Genomic DNA, 18,551 nt, shown 5'->3' with positions numbered 1-18,551 from the left:
CAACCCCAACAGACTTACAAGCTGGAGGCAGCTGTCAGCTGCCTGTTTAGCCTATGGCCAAATCTCCAAATCAGCCAAATCTTTTCTGAAGCTTTTCCAAATTGATTTGGAGCCTTTAATTAGTCTCCCGATTCAATTCAGAGTCGGAGATTTGGTCCCCAAATTGGGCCGAATCTCCTGCAAATCAAATCAGGTTCTGAAGCTTCACACAGCCCTACTTTACACTATATTACTTCTTGTAGTTTCCCTGCACTACAGAAAATGCAGAACTGCTCTGAACTTTTTAACTACATATGAATAGAAATAAAATCAATGGAGGCTCTAAATACGAATTATGAAAGTAACCGAATATCTTGGGTTACCACTAATTTAACATACAAGAAAATAAAGTAACTTTAAGCTAAATATCTTTACATAAACTCCAAACAAAAGTCCATTCAACATTTAGTCTGCAAACTTGGATATTTTCTGTGAAGCTGATCTGAACATGTCTCAGATGTAATTTTATATAGCAAGCTTTAATGTATTTGGCTTATTTTATTTATTATATATACTTGAGTGTAGAGGACACTATAGAGCAACAGATGACAATAGATGAAGCCTCCCAAAAAGTTTGTATTATGGAAGCAGCACCAAGTGAACACAGTATAACAAAAGATACCTCTCACTTGAGTGGAAAAATAAAAATATAGCTAAAACAAGACAAGAGTCTAGAAGACTCTGGAGGAGAAAGAGAAAGCTTGAGAGGGACATAAATACAAAAATGTCAATTCTGAATGAAAGCAATTTTTATTTAAGCACTTTTATAGCTTGACTGGTAAATCAACCCCAAAGTATTTCAAACACTACCAAAAGTAATTACATCCCTGTCTTTAAAACATAAATCAAAGAACTTTAAAAACCAGACATGAGAGTTAGGAAGGCTGAAGAAAACAAAAATACCTCATCACCCATTTGCGGCACAAATGGACATCGACGAGGAATAGTATCTGTAATCCAGGCTGAAGGCAGCCATTCTTCCAAAGTCAGGCCATTTTCTGCCAACACGCCCACCGCCAATCTCTAAAGAAAATGCACAGAATAGAGCAGTAAGAAATAAATCTCTCTTTACCAAAATTCAATGCATCCTGTAAAGATAATATTGTTTTGTCCAAGTCAAAGATAAATTCTCTGATTATCATTCATAAGAAAGAAAATATTTTTCTGACACAAATAGAAATGTATTAAAATGTTTAAGATCATTTTATAATAAAGCAGCCACATGAGGATTTTTAATTTAAAAAAAATTAATGTAAATTACTTTACCACACATTTAATATATACACAGCATAAATATATTTAGATCTCTGCATTCTCCAAGTATGAAAAGTTGAAATATTTAAACACTTGAAATGGTCAAAATTCTATGTTCCTTCACACAACAATAAGACAATCGTAGGTTGCAAAGTAAAGCCAACAGTGTTTAGGATGGGACAAGCAGGGCGCTAGCTCCAGGCACCAACTAAGAGGGTTTTCACAATATTGGGTGGTCTCAACTGTTTCAGAAGATGCTTCTCATTTCTTTGCCACTGCTAAATATAAATTTATTAGTGAATACAAACAATTACTACAATCCAGGAGACTCCAGAGTCAATGAGCTTTAGTTAAAGAGCCCCTACGATCATTTTTCAGCATGGGGACGCTGATACATGTGACGCTCCAGGCACTTTAGAGTGGGTCCAAGAGCCACTCTGTTTAAAGTGCCACCCCCTGCCCACCAGAGCACATGCATAAATGCCCCTCATTTGAGCTAGTCCTGACTGATCTGAATCAAAACCCAGAAGAAAAGGGGAGTGTGGCACAGCCCTTTCCAAATGTAGCTCTTCTAAGCCAGGGAAAGCATACAATGTGACAGGCCTGTCCTTAGAATGACTGGCAATTATCTTGAAGAAGCCTCTATTCACTTACAGATGAACATAGCATTGTCCCAGGAAAAAAAAGTGTGAGCATGTTTTCTCTCATATACTTCACAGGCAGACAAGGTTCTCTGGGTGACTATGATATCTTTTATTAGACCGACTTAAAGAGTTTGTAAAAACATTTTATACCAAGCTTTTGGGTTTAAAAAGCCTTCGTCAGACCCGAAGAACCTTATCTGCCTATGTCCCGAGACCAACATGGCTACAACCTACACCCCTATATACTTCACAAGTACTTAAAGAAAGAAGAGAATGGACTAGTCCCTCTGTAAGGATCCCAAAATGAAAGCCTTTCTCCTGGGAGAAATGCAAGCTCTGTTTACCCACAGATACCAACATTTTCTTCCCATAATAAACTCAGGCCTGCAGCAAATAAGAAACATTGGGCTGTGGCTTATGGTTTCCCCTGACTTTCTGTGAAATGCTAAATTAAGCTTGCTTACCACCTGAAACTGGAACTCCAAAAATATACCTACCATAGGGATAACAGAAGTATATCTCTACCTCCATATCTCCTACTGTAGCTCTTCTCCATCAGCTTGGGATTTGACTACTTGGAATAATTTGGAATCAGCTGCAAAACTTTCACTGTGTACCCCCATTTTCAGGTCTCTGATGAAACTGATGAACAAAACTGGGCCCAGCACAGATCTTTGCAAGACCCTACTTTGGACTTCCCTCCATCCTGAAAAGCAACAATTTGGCTCTATCTGCTGCTTACCTTTTAACCAACTCTCAATCCACAAAAGAACTTTCCCTCCTATACTGTGGCAATGCAGGTTTTTTAAAAAAGCCTTTGGTGAGTGACCTTGTCAAAGGCTTTTCAAAAGTCCAAATATGTTATGTTAACTGTATCACCCTTGTCCACAAGCTTTTTAAGTCTCAAAGAACTCAAGCAGGTTGGTGAGGCAGGATTCTCCTCTACAAAAACCATGCTGACACTTACCCAGCAAAACATCTGTCCATGTGACTGATTTTATTCTTTATTATAGATTCTACCAACTTGCCAGAGATGAAAGAAAGACGCACTTTGTAGTTTCCAGCATCACCTCCAGAGCCCTTTTGGAAGATGGGTGCTATATTGGCAACCCACCAGTACTCTGGCACAGAGGTTGCTGTAACTAGATTACATACTACTGCCACCGGTTCTGCAATTTCACCTTGAAGTTCCTTCAGAACTCTTAGGTGAATGCCTTCAGGTCCTGGTGACTTATTAATATTTAATTTACTGAGCTGTTCCAAAGCCTTTTCTTTGTCACTTCAATGTGGTCCAGCTCTTCAGACTTATCTACTAGGAAGAACTGATCTGGCATGGGAACTTCCTCAGTATCTTTTGCTGTAAAAACCAATGCAAAGAGTTCATCTGGCTGCTCTGCTATAGCTTCTTCATGCCCGAGTACACCTTTTATCCCTGGTCATCTAACAGTCCATTCAATTCTCTCCCTGGCTTCTTGCTTCTGTATTTTTAAGAAGTTTAAGATTAACTTCAGCATCTTTTACTAGACACTCCTCAAAATTCTTTGTTTTGCTTACCTTATTTTGCTTTTACACTTGCCCTGCCAGAGTTTGTAATCTTTCCTGTTGTCATCATTTGAGCATGCCTCTGCCTAAAATGGCCTCTTTAACTCTGCTATTAAGCCATAAAGGGGCTTTAGGGAACCACTTGGTACCCTTCCTGATTTGTGGTACACGTTTTTCTAAGCCTCTAATACAGTGGTTTTCAACTTTTGGACTTGAGGCACAAAATAACTTCTGGGAATTAAGTGACACCAATTTAAAAAAAACAATTACATTATAGTGCTTACTTGCCCAGGGCTGGGCATTGGGGGCGGGAGGATCATCCAGGCAGGGACAAGATTTAGCCTGTGCTTATTTACTTAGCACCCTAGTTAAGAATCACTGCTCTAATATGGTATTTTTAAAGAGCTTCCAAGCTGCCTGCAGGCCTTTTTGGCTTCTGATTGCTTTTAGGCCTTTTAAACTTCCAACTGTTCTTTTTTTAACTTATTTCTAACTAGCTTCCTCATTTTTGAGTAATTTCCTTTAAAGTTCCCTTCTCAATCCCAACACACCTCCCAAACACACAAGTCCTGCCATAACTCCTTTAAGATTTATACACCAGCCGGACACATTTTTGTAATACAAGACCTCTTGCATCCCAACCACTGCAACTGGCAAGGCTAAACAAAGTCCTTACCCCTTCCTTTGGTTCATATTGAATCAAACATTTCTTGCTAAAATGTCATCCAGCCTTAGCTCCCTAATACAGGCAAAACTCCATAATGTAATTCTAGATCTTGCCCTCTGCCACAGACTCCTTTTGGGAGATAACCTGGTCAGGTTCAGGGGTATTAAAACTGCACAGCACAACCCTCATCACAGCCCTGAGGTTATGCTGTGAACATGTGCCAGCATTTCCTAGGCCAGGTTAACCCTTTGCTGATCTGGTTCACCTTTTTTTGTAGTTTAGATTAGGTTCACCATTTTTAGGGCAACATAAACCCTACGAGTGCCAGAAGACTAGAGCATTTAGATTGCCCTAACTTTGTTTAGGATGACCTAAATGTATCACATGTACATACCCTCAGAGACCTCACAAAAAGACCTAACATTTGCAATGATCAGTACTTCTAGAATATAAACAAACTGTAACTTCAAACTGGACTGCATGTAAGGCTGTATACAGCTGCTCAACCTATTCAAGTCATTTAGAACCCTTTGTGGTATGTGTCTTATAACCTACGTATTGTTTCCAACCTTTTGTTTTCTTTCTTTGGGTTTCCTTTTCTTTGGTGATGTTGTTGGTCCATCTTTATCTTCATTCCCTTTTTTCCTTTCTTTTTTAATTTGCTTCTTTTGTTTTTCTGTTCCTTCCTCATCCTCTGAACTGCTTTCCGCTTTCTTGGTTTTAAGTTTAGGAATTTTCTTTGGTGGCTGTAGATTAATTCCTGCATCTGCTGTCCAGTCAGAATAATCACTGGAGTAGTCACTAGGATGATATGGAAAAGAAGTTTAAAATAAAATAAAGTATTGAAAAAAAATCATTTCCAGAACAAATTCAGGATAAATTATTTTCATCAAGGACCCAAAAATAGGGTCTGGGATTGGGAGTTTGCTGTCACTGTACTAACTGCCTTTTTGCAGCTAGAAAGGAATTGTTCCCATGCTAGCAGATAAGCCAGGGTTGGGTAGATACTGTTTTTATTTTTTGCCTTCCCTGCCATAACTCATCATTAAAACATTCTGTAAACTGAAAAAAGATTTGCAAAGCAAAACAGCAAATCCTGTATCTTTGCTGTGCAGTGACTCCCTAATCTGTCTGCTTGCATAGGTCTCCCACTTACAATCATGCAGAGTGCTTGCATCCAGTCGGAGAGAGATCCTGTTAGTGGCGACTCTCTATTAGGATCTGTACCTTACAACTGGTCTCCAGTAAAGGTTGACTTGTGCCCCCCTGCTGCAGGTAGTAAGGTTCAAAGTTTCACAGCTTGGTGGGCATATGAGCTCAGGTACTAATTGAATAGGTGATTCAGTTTCTGATGCTCTAAAGCAAGAGGTGGCCTTGGGAAAATAATCTGTTCAAGAAGGCGGGGAAGAATTCAGACTCCTAATGTCTGGGATATGTCAATTTAAAAAAAAAAAAAGTGGGGGGGACTCATAAGGACCTGGTGGTATGCTAGGAGTAGGTTGGGACTCCTTCATAAGGAAGGTTGAAGAGCTGATACTGGTTTTCTGATGAGACAGAAATACAATCTTCAGTATGTGAGTTATTGTTGGATAGCTTTCTGCCAAAATTAGTTGCGACATATTTTAAGTTGCCTTCTTTATATCTTGTTTTTCTTCCGATGAAGAAGACATAGGGGCATCTGGCTTTGAAATCTGTGAACTATTGGGCAATCCATCTGATAATTTACAATCTTTAAACAGAAAACCTGTTTATCTGGTTAAACCCCCAAAATCCATATATAGATATCAGTTGAACACAATGTTTTATTGATATATTTACAATGTTAAGGCAATTAGGAAGCCTACCAGGGCCTCAGTCACTATAATAAAATAAATTCTAAATACCTATAAATTCTTGCTCTTTGATGTGTACCCACTGCTTTGTAGCTCTGAGCAGAGTGCCCCTCACTCCCAACCCACAGCCTCCTGGCCGTGTCAGTGACCTTCACTTACATGGGTGCATCTGGACCATGGGTTTCCTCGAAAGTCAGTTCTGGCTCAGGGTGAAGACTGCTTCAGTGCTCACTGTGGCAGTGGTGAGGGGTATGCTGGCGTTGGTAGCAAGCCAAGCTTCCTGCCAACGGCCAGAACCAGTGGCTCCAGATTCAGCAGCAGGCCATGCCCCCAACTGTATTTGAAACCCCTGCTCTAGACAACTAATAATACCCTAGACTACAAGTGTACGTTACATGGCTCTAAAAGCTTTGACTGTAGTTTGTTGATGATACCAGCTGCCACATCTATTTCTAATATAGGTCTTTATCACTTATTTGTACGAAATCTAATTTCTCTCTCTAAATGCTGTATCAACAGTATCTTCCATTGTTAGCAAATGAGTTAAAAGCATATGTTCCATTCCTGTCCTATATATGCCTAAGCTGTTCGGAATTAAATTCATGTCTTGTTCTTTCTCCACATCAAGTTAAGTGACATTGTAATTTTCCCCCCATAACTGATGCTCAGCTTTCAGATACATTTCTTCCTCCTCAGTTTTTAAAGAGTGAAGGAGTCCTATTGTGCCATTTCCCACAAAAAAAATCTCTTTAAATTTAGTACTTTTTAAAAATATGGAAACAAAAAAAATCTCAAATTGTCCTAATTTTACTTAACTAAAAATCTGGATATCAGCAATCAGATTCTACCTTACTGAGTAACAGTGAAGAGAACAATTCCTTAGTGCTATGGTTTCCAATCTCTTTTTTGGTTTAAGTTCCTTTGTGATGAACTGAAAAAGTGTCTTTCTATGTCCCAACACTGAAGATATTGGCTGTCTTGTTTCTTCTCTATATTACAAAATTAACCTTTTTCTCCTTTCCAATTTTTACTTTTTTTTTTTTTTTTTTTTTTTTTTTTTTTTTTAATTGTTTTACGCTCCTCCCTTCCCCCACCTCCTGAAAGTTGTATGTTCTTGAAGGGATGCCCATTTTTATTTATACAAAACTTAACTGTGTCTTCATGGCTAAGTAGAACAGTTCAGTTCAGGGAACTAATGCCTATACCTACAGCCTTGTATATAAGAGCTTTTCACAGAACTCTAGTTGTATTATGGGCTACATTAAAGTGTCATTCAAGGATTGACAGCAGCATTACATACAGACAACAAGATTAGGTAACTGTGTCCTTGCTTTTCACCTTCAGTTTTCATTAATGTTAATGGAATAAGCAGAGAAGGCAAAATACAAAACTTAAAAAGTACAGCTATTTTTCTTTGTATGCTGTCACTTACCTAGAACTGCCATCACTGTGCCATGCTCTCTCATCATCTTCTGATGTTCCACCACTGGCAACAACTATTTCTCCTTCCTGATAAGGAAGTATGTGACAGTTACTCTGTGGTATAATAATGAAGCATTAATTATAACATGACCACTGAAAAGCATAACTAAAATTCGGAGTCAATCTTTCTATTGTAAACGTCATCTTTCAGGGGATTAGTATACATGAAAAATAGCATTTTGATGGTCAGGTATGAATTTTCTTTACACAGGTTTGACTGTGTCTGTAGCTATTTAAATGAGAGCAAAACCAAAAGGTAGCATGTTGTAGTGGACTGAGCACTGAAACAGCACATAGTTTCGTCGTTCTGTTCTCCGTTCTGTAACGGCCTGTTATAAACATTTGCTCCCCCCTGCCCCCAACCTTTTCTTGCCCACTTCGATTTTCATGTCTTTGGAAGCCGGGGCTGTCTTTTACTTATATAATGTATACATGTACAGTGGAACCCTGATCTCGGCTGGGTCCTCTATATGGAACTGTAGTACTACTACAGTAATGGCATAAATGGCTTTGACACCTCTTAGTTCATACTACAGATCAACCCCTTTTAATTTTTAAAAAATTTCAATCAACTGCCTAGTGCTCAAAGTAGAAATAAGATAGTCAGCACTCAGCGAAAAGTTTAAGCATATGTAACCAAACATATTCTATGCGCTGTATATATTTCTCACCACAAATTAAGAGAAAACACTGCATCTCACAGATATAGGCCGAGCTATATTTTCTGAGAAATAATTTAAATACATCTTGCAAACTCATAATAGTGAAAATGAGGTATTCCAATGCTACAAAGCATCTTCCCTAGCCTCCCCCCCACACCCAAAGGAAAATTAATTGAAAAAATAAATATTGCATGTGTAGCCATGCTGGTAAATTTAACAATAAAATGAAACACAAATAAAAACAGCTTCATCGATGTTATGTATCTAAGAGAGAGTGGAATCTGATAGAGTCAGTGAAAAATTTCTCTCCTATCAGCTGTAGGTCAAATATTTCACAAATAATGAACATTAAAGGTTATGTAAGAAAAAAATGTTATAAAAAACCCAAAATCAATCATACCCCTTTTATTTTGATTTTTACTAAAAAATAATAAATAAAATACACTTTGAGGGTTCAGTGATTTGGATCAATTTTCAGATCAAATTTGTTCAATTTTTAAAGATTTTTCTTTTACAAAAACTATACACCTTCAGTTCTTATAAAATCAGGGTGAGCTCTCTATTTCTCTCATGCAATCACTATAAGGATCATGCAGGCAACATTTTACCATATCAATTACACACATGCAACCCCTTTGCAGTTAGTGGGATTGCAGACAGGTAACAGGTGAGAGATGCAAACACTTCAGCTGGAATTTAATTAACAATTTGTAAAGGAATAGAAGAAAAGAGATTTAACATCTTGCTATTAAACTGGGTCTGCAGAGCTAATAGTAGTTAAAAAGAAAAAAAATCCAGAAGGCCTTACTTCTGTTATCAAAGTAAGCTGACATGATTTATTTACAGGAAAACTGGTTATATAAGCCATGCTTCCATCATTACTTTTCAGAGATTTAAAAAAATGTCCAAAAACAAACAAAAAAATTAAGGGAAGTCCAAGATAAAAACATCGCTTGCACTTTGGATTCCATTACCAAAAAGGGGGGGCCTGTCATAGCATGTAAAATTGTCCATCAAGATATCCAAGTCCTTACAATAGTACCTACCCCCATTACATGAACCAATATACCCTTTCCACAGACGTGGACCCCCTAAAATAAGGACTGATATTTTTCAAAAACAATCTTTTCCTGTTTAAATCATATTTACAATGTTAAATTTAACTTTTTAAAAACGTACTAAACTGCAACCCTATTATAATCTCTTAAACGGTTAAGTAGAAAAAAATTATGCTGAACCAGCAAGTCTCTACAAAAAAACCACCTGAAAGACTTCACACACATGAAAAGAGGGAGGAGAAAGACTGAATGTGTGGCAGAGTCCCTGCCATGTAGCCTGATGCTGGCTACACAGCACAGCTCTGGGACAGGCCCCCATTACGGTCCCAGGGCTAGGAGGTACAATCAGCTGATTGCCAGTCAAAGCCCCAGAATCACACCGGAGCCCTGAACTGGCTCTTGTGCAGTCCCAGTGCAGAAACCGACAATCAACTGACAATTCCACATCCACTTGATTGCTGGTTCCAGCCTTGGACCACACTGGAGTCTCAAACCAGCTCCAGTGCAGTCCTGGGGCAGAGACGGACTGCACCATGCAGTTGGCATCAAGCTGCATGGTAGGGACTCTGCCACACATTCAATTTAAGGTGCAATGGAAATCAGCTGCAAAATTATTACACATTTTACGGAATAATTTTGTGGTTGATTGTTTGTCCCAGCCCTGGGACCACATTGGTTTGCCAGGCAGCTGGCTTCCTACTTGCTGGTACAGGGGTGATCATGATCTCAGGCTCGCCCTGTGCTGGCAAGCCGTAATGGCAGAACTGGAATCTGATGCCCAGTCCCAAAACCACGTGTCCTGCCTGCAAACCAACCCTGCAACGCACCACCTGCTTTGAAGGGAGAGCACTGAACTAGACATATATGGAGTGATCAATCCCTTATTTATTACCTTCCCTGGCTTCCACAATTAGTGGCAGGAGGCATAATTAGGGGACAGATACCATTGTGCTATTAAATTAACATGTACCGGGGGCCTATGTTTTGTTAACTAATTTTTCTATTTCCCCTACAAAGCCTTTCTTCATTAAATCACGCGCATTGATCCCTATCAACAAAATGGCTTTCTTCCATGTTGGAGAGCAACAAGCATAATTTCCATAACTACTGGTAATGCAGACAAGAGTGTGCTAAAACATTTTAGAATGATATGCAAATGGCACAGACTACTATTAAAAATTCTGTCCAACTTGGTGTTAAAACTTGGGTCACATTTTTAACTATACAAACACTTCAGACCCCAAATTAAACTTAATACTACTCAAGTACGCACACCTAAAGTAGCAATTTATCCTCAATTATGCAGACACATCTCCACAGCCAGATTTTGTGTCAGCACGAAGGGAAGGGTTTTTAAAAGTCCATAAACTTTTTTTTTATTTTTTTATCCTCCCAAATTTATGTATATCCAAATCTGCATTTTAGAATACTGAAGAAATTAGTCCACGCTTTTAAAAATATGACCCTGTATTGCAGGAAATCTAACTGGGCACAATACCTGCATGTGCAAGAGATTAGCAAAGTCATCACATTATGCTTTATGTAAGTAGTGTATAACATCTGAATAGAGGCAGAATTTTAAACAGCATATACTTAGATATGCAAGTCTTTTAACTGCTCTTCACCTGAACTTTTCAGGAAGTTAGCTATTTTTAAATAAGCTATCTCCTTTTGGCTATAAAATACTAGTTTTAGTCTTGTTAAAAAAGTTTATCCTATTCTACACATTTGACTCTAGACTTCCACTTATGCTTTCCATGAATTAGTATAATATGATTCATCCTCCTCCCTCTTTCATTTAGTTACCTAGAGTCTAACAAAACCAGCAGTTCATGCTTCATTTGCTCATATAAAACTGTTAAACTTATACCCATATCAAATAAAAATGGTCTTTGATTTGTGTAGACTTAAATGCACACTGATCTCTTAAACATGAAACAGTTATTTTGATGCCAAGATTCTCATTGCTGACCAATTTATGTTATATTATGTAGGTCAACTGCTGAAAGAACACAAACGGACACTGAAGCTACACTGAAGTTAAGAACTTGCACATGTAATTATTTTCTGAGAATGACCATTAAGAAATTTTGCATGCGCATGCATGCATAAAATGTAGGGGCAATTTTTATTACCTTAACACCTATGCAAAGGTAGATAAGCATGTAATTGAAGATCAACAATAAAAAAAAATTGAACTTCAAAACCAACAATTCCTAGAGCTACTTGAAACAATGTAAATAATCTCAAATGCTGCTTTGTTATTTAAACTCTTACATCTGATGAACTGTTTCCATTTTCTAACTCTTCAGCAGGCCTGGCAGTTTCTTCTAATGCGTATCTGGTACGGTAGTTATGTTGGTTAGCTTGTTGCTTTTTCGAGTCTCCTGCGTCTAGTATGTGGTCATGAGAATGGTTCTATAGAGACATACACATGAAAAATAGTGAATATGTTTTTACAATTGTTTCACTTTAATTTCTGAGTAGCTCTAACAAAACATTTTTGAGAGAATTCTATATCACAGCAAAAATCTTTAATACTCTAAAAATCAGAAACTTGAGAACATGTGCCGGAAGAGTCAAAAGCTAAGAAAGAACCTATGTATGCATTTGAAGGATGGTAAAAGCTTTTTAGTAAATTCTAGAAGCCAGTGACTTCTAGAAATAATATAAAAATTTATCTTGATGTAACTGAACTTTTTTCTCCAAATAATAAGGTCCATAGGTGTTAACCAATGGCATCATCATCTGTATGCAACAGCATAAGCAAAAACAGACCTGTCAATTGCTACTGAAGCAGCTGTAGCCAACTACAGTGACGAACCTGCTACTTGAGACAACTTGTACAGCACAAGGGTATCTTCGATGAACAAACCTCCTAAAGCAAGTGAAACCTGCAATTATGCAGGTTCTATATGTGCAAATTCACTCTTATACAATGCCCCTTTTTATACCAAAGATGTGTTAGATGTGAAATTAATTCACTCTTACATGATCAGTGTGGTGGAAGCATGCAGTCAGCAGCTGCGTGGGAGCAACACGCAGCAAAATACAGTCTCCTGTTTGGATCTGTGCTCCTCGCTCGTTGTCTGTGACTCGTGTTTCTATAGTTGCCATCCCTATTATGATAGTGCCCTGTGCTTACACATACTGTCTGCTGTTGGCGAGTACCAAAACTGTCTTGTAAAAGTGGTAGAAATGGGTCTGAGGGTAGGAAGAGTCAAGGTCCTGGAACGTATCCCTATTTGTTACATTGTGAAGTGGGTTTCCTTTATGCAAAGTCAAGTTATGCACCGTTTTCCAGGAATGCACGTACAGCATAAAGTTAGGGAAACCTATAATTTATATATGCACTACAACAATAAACAATAAATTGTTACCACAAAGCATATTTTATTACACATTCATCCCATTCTAAATACTGCTCAGAGAGGATATTTTTAGCAAGTCCAGAAATAGTGCCATTCATACCCTTAACAACTCCTTAGGCACATACTCTCAAGTTTTTGGAAAAATGTTTGATAACCTATAAAGAAAACCTGTTAATTACTCAGGAGGATGTTAGATCAGAGTTAAGTAGTTTAAGTAACACAAACTCTGAAAAACCTGTTATTCTCTTCTTTAAGAACCTTAATTTTCATCACATAGATGTTGATGAAATTAAGAATTTGTGTTTCTTATACCACTGTTAGAAGTCATGACTTGGCCAAAAATGAAAGAACCTATAGACATTTGCCCAGATGTCAGAAGAGCAAAGACTATGCCATTTATCTTCTCTCTTTCAGTCAGACTGCTTATTAGACAGGAAATTTACTCTTACGAGTTCTAGTGTGGATGAAAAAAAAAAGCAAAAAAAAAACCAGTCTCTGGGATTCAAACCTGGTCTTGTCTAAAAGAAAATAACATGGTACTGGTAAAAACGTATAATATGAACCATATTCATAAAAGCATTATGATCCAGAAATGCCTCAGTCAATATGCACTCACTGGGTGTATCTACAGATGTGCTTAACTGGGCAATAGACTAATTTGCTGCAGTGTAAAGCACCACAGTGTACACATGCGATGCTATTACACCACAGCAAGCTAATGTTCACTGCTGTAAGATAGTACTATCGGAGACAGTGAAAATAACTGCTCCTAAACACATGTAAACATTGACCCAGGTGTAGATTGTACCTGGTCAGCCCAGGCAGTAGGGGGCAGACCCCTGCCTGCTGCCTAGCCCAGCCTCCCTCACCCTCCACGAGCTGACCCCCCAGATTCCCTGCTTGCCCAGGTCTGCTCCACCCTGACTCAAACTGCTGCAGTCTCCAGTGCAGCATCTGCACATGTACCCTGGACCACAGCAGTTTAAGCATCTACACGTCATTAAGGTGCCAGGTAAATGGTGCAAACTGCACTGGAGTTTATCACATCACCTTAATAGCATGTGTAGATGCACCCACTAATCTTACTGCTTCCCTCTCCAGTCTGACAGTAAGTAGGAGGCCTATACTTTCACCTCTGACAAACAACTGTTGAACCTCTTTTTCTAGTTCTTTCTTTTGGGGAAAAAAAGGGAGGAACCAATTCAACTCGCATACAATGCAAAAAGGGTCAAGAAAACTCCAAAATATCTTTATATGGGGAAAAACCCTGTTATGGTAAATCTAGCTGTTCCTTGCTTAGCAGCACTTTTTTCCTAGAACACATACAGCTTGGATAGACCGGGTAGAGCAAACTCTCCAAGACACTAGACAACAGGCACCACAATCTGTCGGCTGTTGTAGACCTATGTACTACATAGGTGTTGAGAGACATGAATACACAGGAGTTGTCTGCCTGGCGCAAAATACTAGGGCAAACTGTTCTGAGGTCTAACCACCCTGTGTTATTTCCAATTTTGTCTAATTTTCTGTCTTTATTTCATTTGCCATGCGAGTGCCCAAATTTAAGCACTACAGTAAAATCTCAGTTATCTAACACCCCTGGGGTAAGGGGATTGCAAGTCATGTAAAAACTCCAATTATCTGAAATAATCTGGCAGGGTTTTCAGACAACACAGGGCAGGGGTGGGGGAGAATGTGGCAGTGGCCACACCTAGCACAGCGGAGCAGCCAGAGCACAGGGCCATGCATGCAGAGCTGCCACGTGTGAGCTTTCTCCAGCCCCAACCCCAGCAAAGTGTGTGTGTGTGGGGGGGTGACTGCACACAGAGCAGCAGCAGCGCAGGGTGGCGGGTGGCAGCGGGTGCTGCTGCGTGCAAGCTTTCCCCCTCCCCACAATCAGCCGGAAATTCCAGCAAGTGAAGATTCCGGCTATTTAAATGCTGGATAGCAAGGATTTTACTGTATTCTGTTCAATTTTGCTATAGGAAATCCCTTTTAGGTACTGATGCTCTGTTAGGAAAATTGACTCTCATAGTAAATTGATTAAGACATGAGCTTGAGACAGCAGAAGCAAGCAAGATGCATGACAGATATCCCCAATGTTATCAGGGAGCAGACTGTAACCTTCTATATTTTTAAGACCATCCTGATCAGAAGTGTGTGCCCATTTCCACTCCAGATGATCTAGCCACCACTTGGGGGAAGGGGGTGTCCAGGTAACCTTTCCCAATTTAGAAACAGTAATTCTTCACGGATCCAAGGATCTGTATCACTTTATCTCTGGGATGCATTTATCAGAACGGATGTGACACAAGTGAACCCCCCCCCTCCCTTCCTGAGGGCAACCTGAGGAAGAATACTCGATTCTCAGAAGCTTGTCCAGCAGTTTCCACACTATACAACTGGTCCAATGAAAAGTTGTCACATACAGTCCTTACCTCTTTTACATTCCCTGGACCAGGACAGCTACAACATGTTTCCAACCTTGCTACAACATGAAGACAACTACCAAGACAAATAATCTGAAAACAAATCATGAGTTGTGGTAAAACCGAAATGCAACAAGCTGCTTTAGAAGTGCTGGTGCCCACAGGGAAAAAACTGCAGGCTCAAGAATGGGGATGTGGAAGTATGCATCTTCTAATCTATTGTCACCAGGAGGGATTATTTCCTCCTTGAATATGACGTTCCTCAGAAACTAGATTGTTTCCCCAATTTCTTTTTGACCAGGAACAAAAAAAATTTTAAAAATGTGTCCCTCTTTCGCTGGGTAGAAGGAGTGGTTCAAAAAGTTGTATTTTCCCACTTGTCCACAGTTAGCTAATTATTCTTTCCAGAGTCCCTGGGAAAGGGTTTGAAATATGATTTCATTCTCTCCCTAGAACAGGGGTGGGCAAAATGCTGCCTGCCAAGCCATTCTATTCAACCCGCAGCACCCCTAAAAAATTTAGAAAATTAATATTTATCTGCCCCTGGCTGCCTGTCATGCAGCCCTTGATGGCTTGCCAAAACTCAGTAAGTGGCTCTCCTCCCAAAATAATTGCCCACCCCTGCCCTAGAAGTTTGGTCATTTCCAGTTTGAGGCAGCATACACCTCATCTACTGAATTGCCAAGTAACTTAGTCTTAAACATTTTGATGATGCAAGAGTACCTCAGGCAAAACACCAACCATCCAAGTAAAAGATTCTATATACTATGGGGTACCCATATTCTAGCTGAGGGGTATCAAACTCATCTGGCCCCATGGACTGGATGAGCATACCTGAGCATTGCACATGGCAACCCATCAACCGGAGCTGTATGCTGGTTCTAGGTCCAGCCAAGCACTGCATAAAGCATGCCCCTGCCATTCCCCTGTGCTGCATGCACACGTGGTCCAGCCTCACATCTCATGCAGCATGCGTCAACTGTGGGACTCACTGCACGCACAACCCAAGGCCAGAATGGGCTGTGCCACTGCATGTAGCAAAGGGGGGTCACAGGCATGGACTATGTGCAGTAACCTGGATCAAACCCCTCTGCTGCCTGCAGTGCACACAGCATGGCATCCAGCCTGTGCACCATATGAAGCACACAGGATCTGGACAAGTGTACAGACTCAGTTTATCTACCCACTGGCCAGGTCACATGGCTTCATAGTCCAGATCTGGCCAATGGTTCATATGTTTGACATCCCTACTCTAGGTCATCGTCCTTGCTAACTACTGAACCGTATCCAGAGAAGCTTTCAAAAAGACAGCTGTTGCAAAACAGATTTTTCTGAGAGATAAATGCAAAGCACAGCATTCCCAGTATTTGAAAGCTATAGATAAAAACAGACCATCTGTCCAGAACAGCATTTGTACAAAGCACATGGATACAATGGATGTTCAGTGCTGTGTAGGCTGCTTCATAGTTTGAATGCTGTACTATTCTATCTGGGATCGGTATTAAATCCATATGAAGTGGATTATGCCCTTTATCACCTAAAACCAGATCCAACCTACCAATTTCAAAGCAGTTCTAAACAGCTGACGATCCAGAGCTGTATAAACCAATGGGCCAAAAATCATGCACCTTTGGGTTCTTGGCTAACAATACAAAGAGCTGGAGATACAGTACATGCTGCGGTCTAACATTCTAGTTTGGTGTTGTCTAGAAGAAATCTAGTTTTTTCTCCTTGTGCTCAAAACTAGCTGTCTCAAGAAAATAATTTAACGTGTTGGGATATGGTTCTCTAAACCACCGTTTCCCAACTGGTGTGCCATCAGAAATTAACAGGCACGTCTCAGAATTTTGGGAAATGTGTCACACATTAGAAAAATAAATAAAACATATCATTTATATGAATTAGTCTTGTAGACCAAACCAAAGTGTATTGTGTCATGCTGCTGTTCTGGTGCAGACGTGAGACGCTACACCACGCTACACTCTAATGAGTTTGTACGTGGTCAAAAAAAATTGGGAGGGGGTTGTGCACCACAGAAAAAGTTTATTAATGTAAGTGTCTTGAGCTGGAAAGGGCTGGAAAATTCTGCTCTAAATTTGTTCCATCAGATCAGTTTGTGGATAGGTAGCTTATTTAATTAGCCTGGTAACCTTTTATCTATTTTAATTTTGTATGTTCAATATCCCTTTGATGTGGAAGCTTTTAAGTACAGCGCTCCTAGTTCTCCTGGACTGCTTTTTATTCTTCTGACTTTTGAAGTGGTTTCCAATCAGATTTTACTATGGTATGCTCCCCTCAAATTCTACAGATTTTAAGATAAAATGTGTTAAAAATAAGGCTACTTCCCAAGTTCTATGATCCAACTTGCTGTTCCAGTACAGTTTATAGTCAGGATTAAAGTATTCTTTTGAATTCTGGCATTCCACCATGCTTCAATTATGCTTACTATGACAACATCCTTTTTCAGCATTATGAATTCTAATTTCCAAATTCTTACACTGATGTACGTGTACCATTGTATAGCTTTTTTACTTCATCTTTTTTTCTAACATTTATTTCTTTCCAATTTCAATACATCTCCAGTCTCCATCAACTACACTTTTAGCCCTATAATTTTCTGAATGGAGATACCTTTACATTAATGACATCCTTAGCAGACGGTCTTGCCTAAATTCAGTGCTTACAAATATAAGCTTGCTCACCAATTCCTTATTTAAACAATCTTCCAAAACTGTGTTCTGGATTTACACCCAGTTTAGTTCCTCTTTGGCCAAAGTACATACCACTCTTTCCACACAGACTCTCCACGAAGAACAGACCAATGGCTCAAAGTTACTTAAATCTCTGCTCTTTTTACATATTTTTCTTGCATCCAAACTATATAGTAAGTGTTATAAAAACATTAGGGATTACATAATATGGATAAATAACAATAAAGTTTGGTCTTCCCATATAATGATACAAGGCTGTCCAACTGATCGTCTGCAGGCAATTTGGAGGGGATGAGCATGCAGCCCACAGGCCCAGGCAGCCAACTCTCTAGCAACTTGATAACTTTGGGAATAATTACTGATTTTTAAAAGTCATCTTTCCACAAAGAAGAGTGCAATATTTTCAGTTAGGATCCCTCCCCAACAAACAGCTGTAATACATTACAGTCCTTTCCACTGTACTAATTTAGTAATTTCTTCTGAAATATTTCATTGTAATCCAAAGCTTTAAAATGCATCTCGACTAAATATTTTAAATTTCCTCTACATCTTCAGTGTTATTTTGATTGCCTTTTCATAACAAAAATGTTAATGTCAGAGGGAACAAGAACAAAGGAAAGCATATTTATGAGTTAACTATTTTTATATTAGTGACATTATTAGAATGGATCAGATAATACATTTAAAAAATATAAACATATTTAACATTATCTAAATACAAGCTGCTTTGTTGAAAAACTATTGTACAAGTACTGCATGTCATGTTATGGGTATATCTGGTTGAGTGATTTTAGTATAAAAGTGCTGGGAGGGAGGGAGAGAGAGAGTGTGTGTGCGCGCGCGTGCATGTGCATTTGGGG

At 39.2% G+C, this 18,551-nt stretch overlaps 1 protein-coding gene across 1 annotated transcript in view; it reads right to left on the bottom strand.

Moving 5' to 3' along the window:
* The window catches only part of PHIP (pleckstrin homology domain interacting protein), a 217,830-nt gene that overhangs the window by 46,342 nt on the left and 152,937 nt on the right, over window positions 1-18,551 (bottom strand). The window contains exons 18-21 of the mRNA XM_019520451.1: window positions 11,458-11,598; window positions 7,411-7,514; window positions 4,716-4,947; window positions 943-1,062 (exon numbers count right to left, since the gene is read on the bottom strand). Coding sequence (XP_019375996.1) covers window positions 943-1,062; window positions 4,716-4,947; window positions 7,411-7,514; window positions 11,458-11,598 — 597 coding nt within the window. The remainder of the gene's footprint in view (window positions 1-942; window positions 1,063-4,715; window positions 4,948-7,410; window positions 7,515-11,457; window positions 11,599-18,551) is intronic.

Source organism: Gavialis gangeticus, unplaced genomic scaffold (genome assembly GCF_001723915.1).
Source record: "Gavialis gangeticus isolate Ggan-Ray unplaced genomic scaffold, GavGan_comp1, whole genome shotgun sequence".
NCBI lineage: Eukaryota > Metazoa > Chordata > Crocodylia > Gavialidae > Gavialis > Gavialis gangeticus.
Note: the sequence above shows the minus strand (reverse complement) of the source record. Positions and strands in the feature narration are given on the sequence as shown.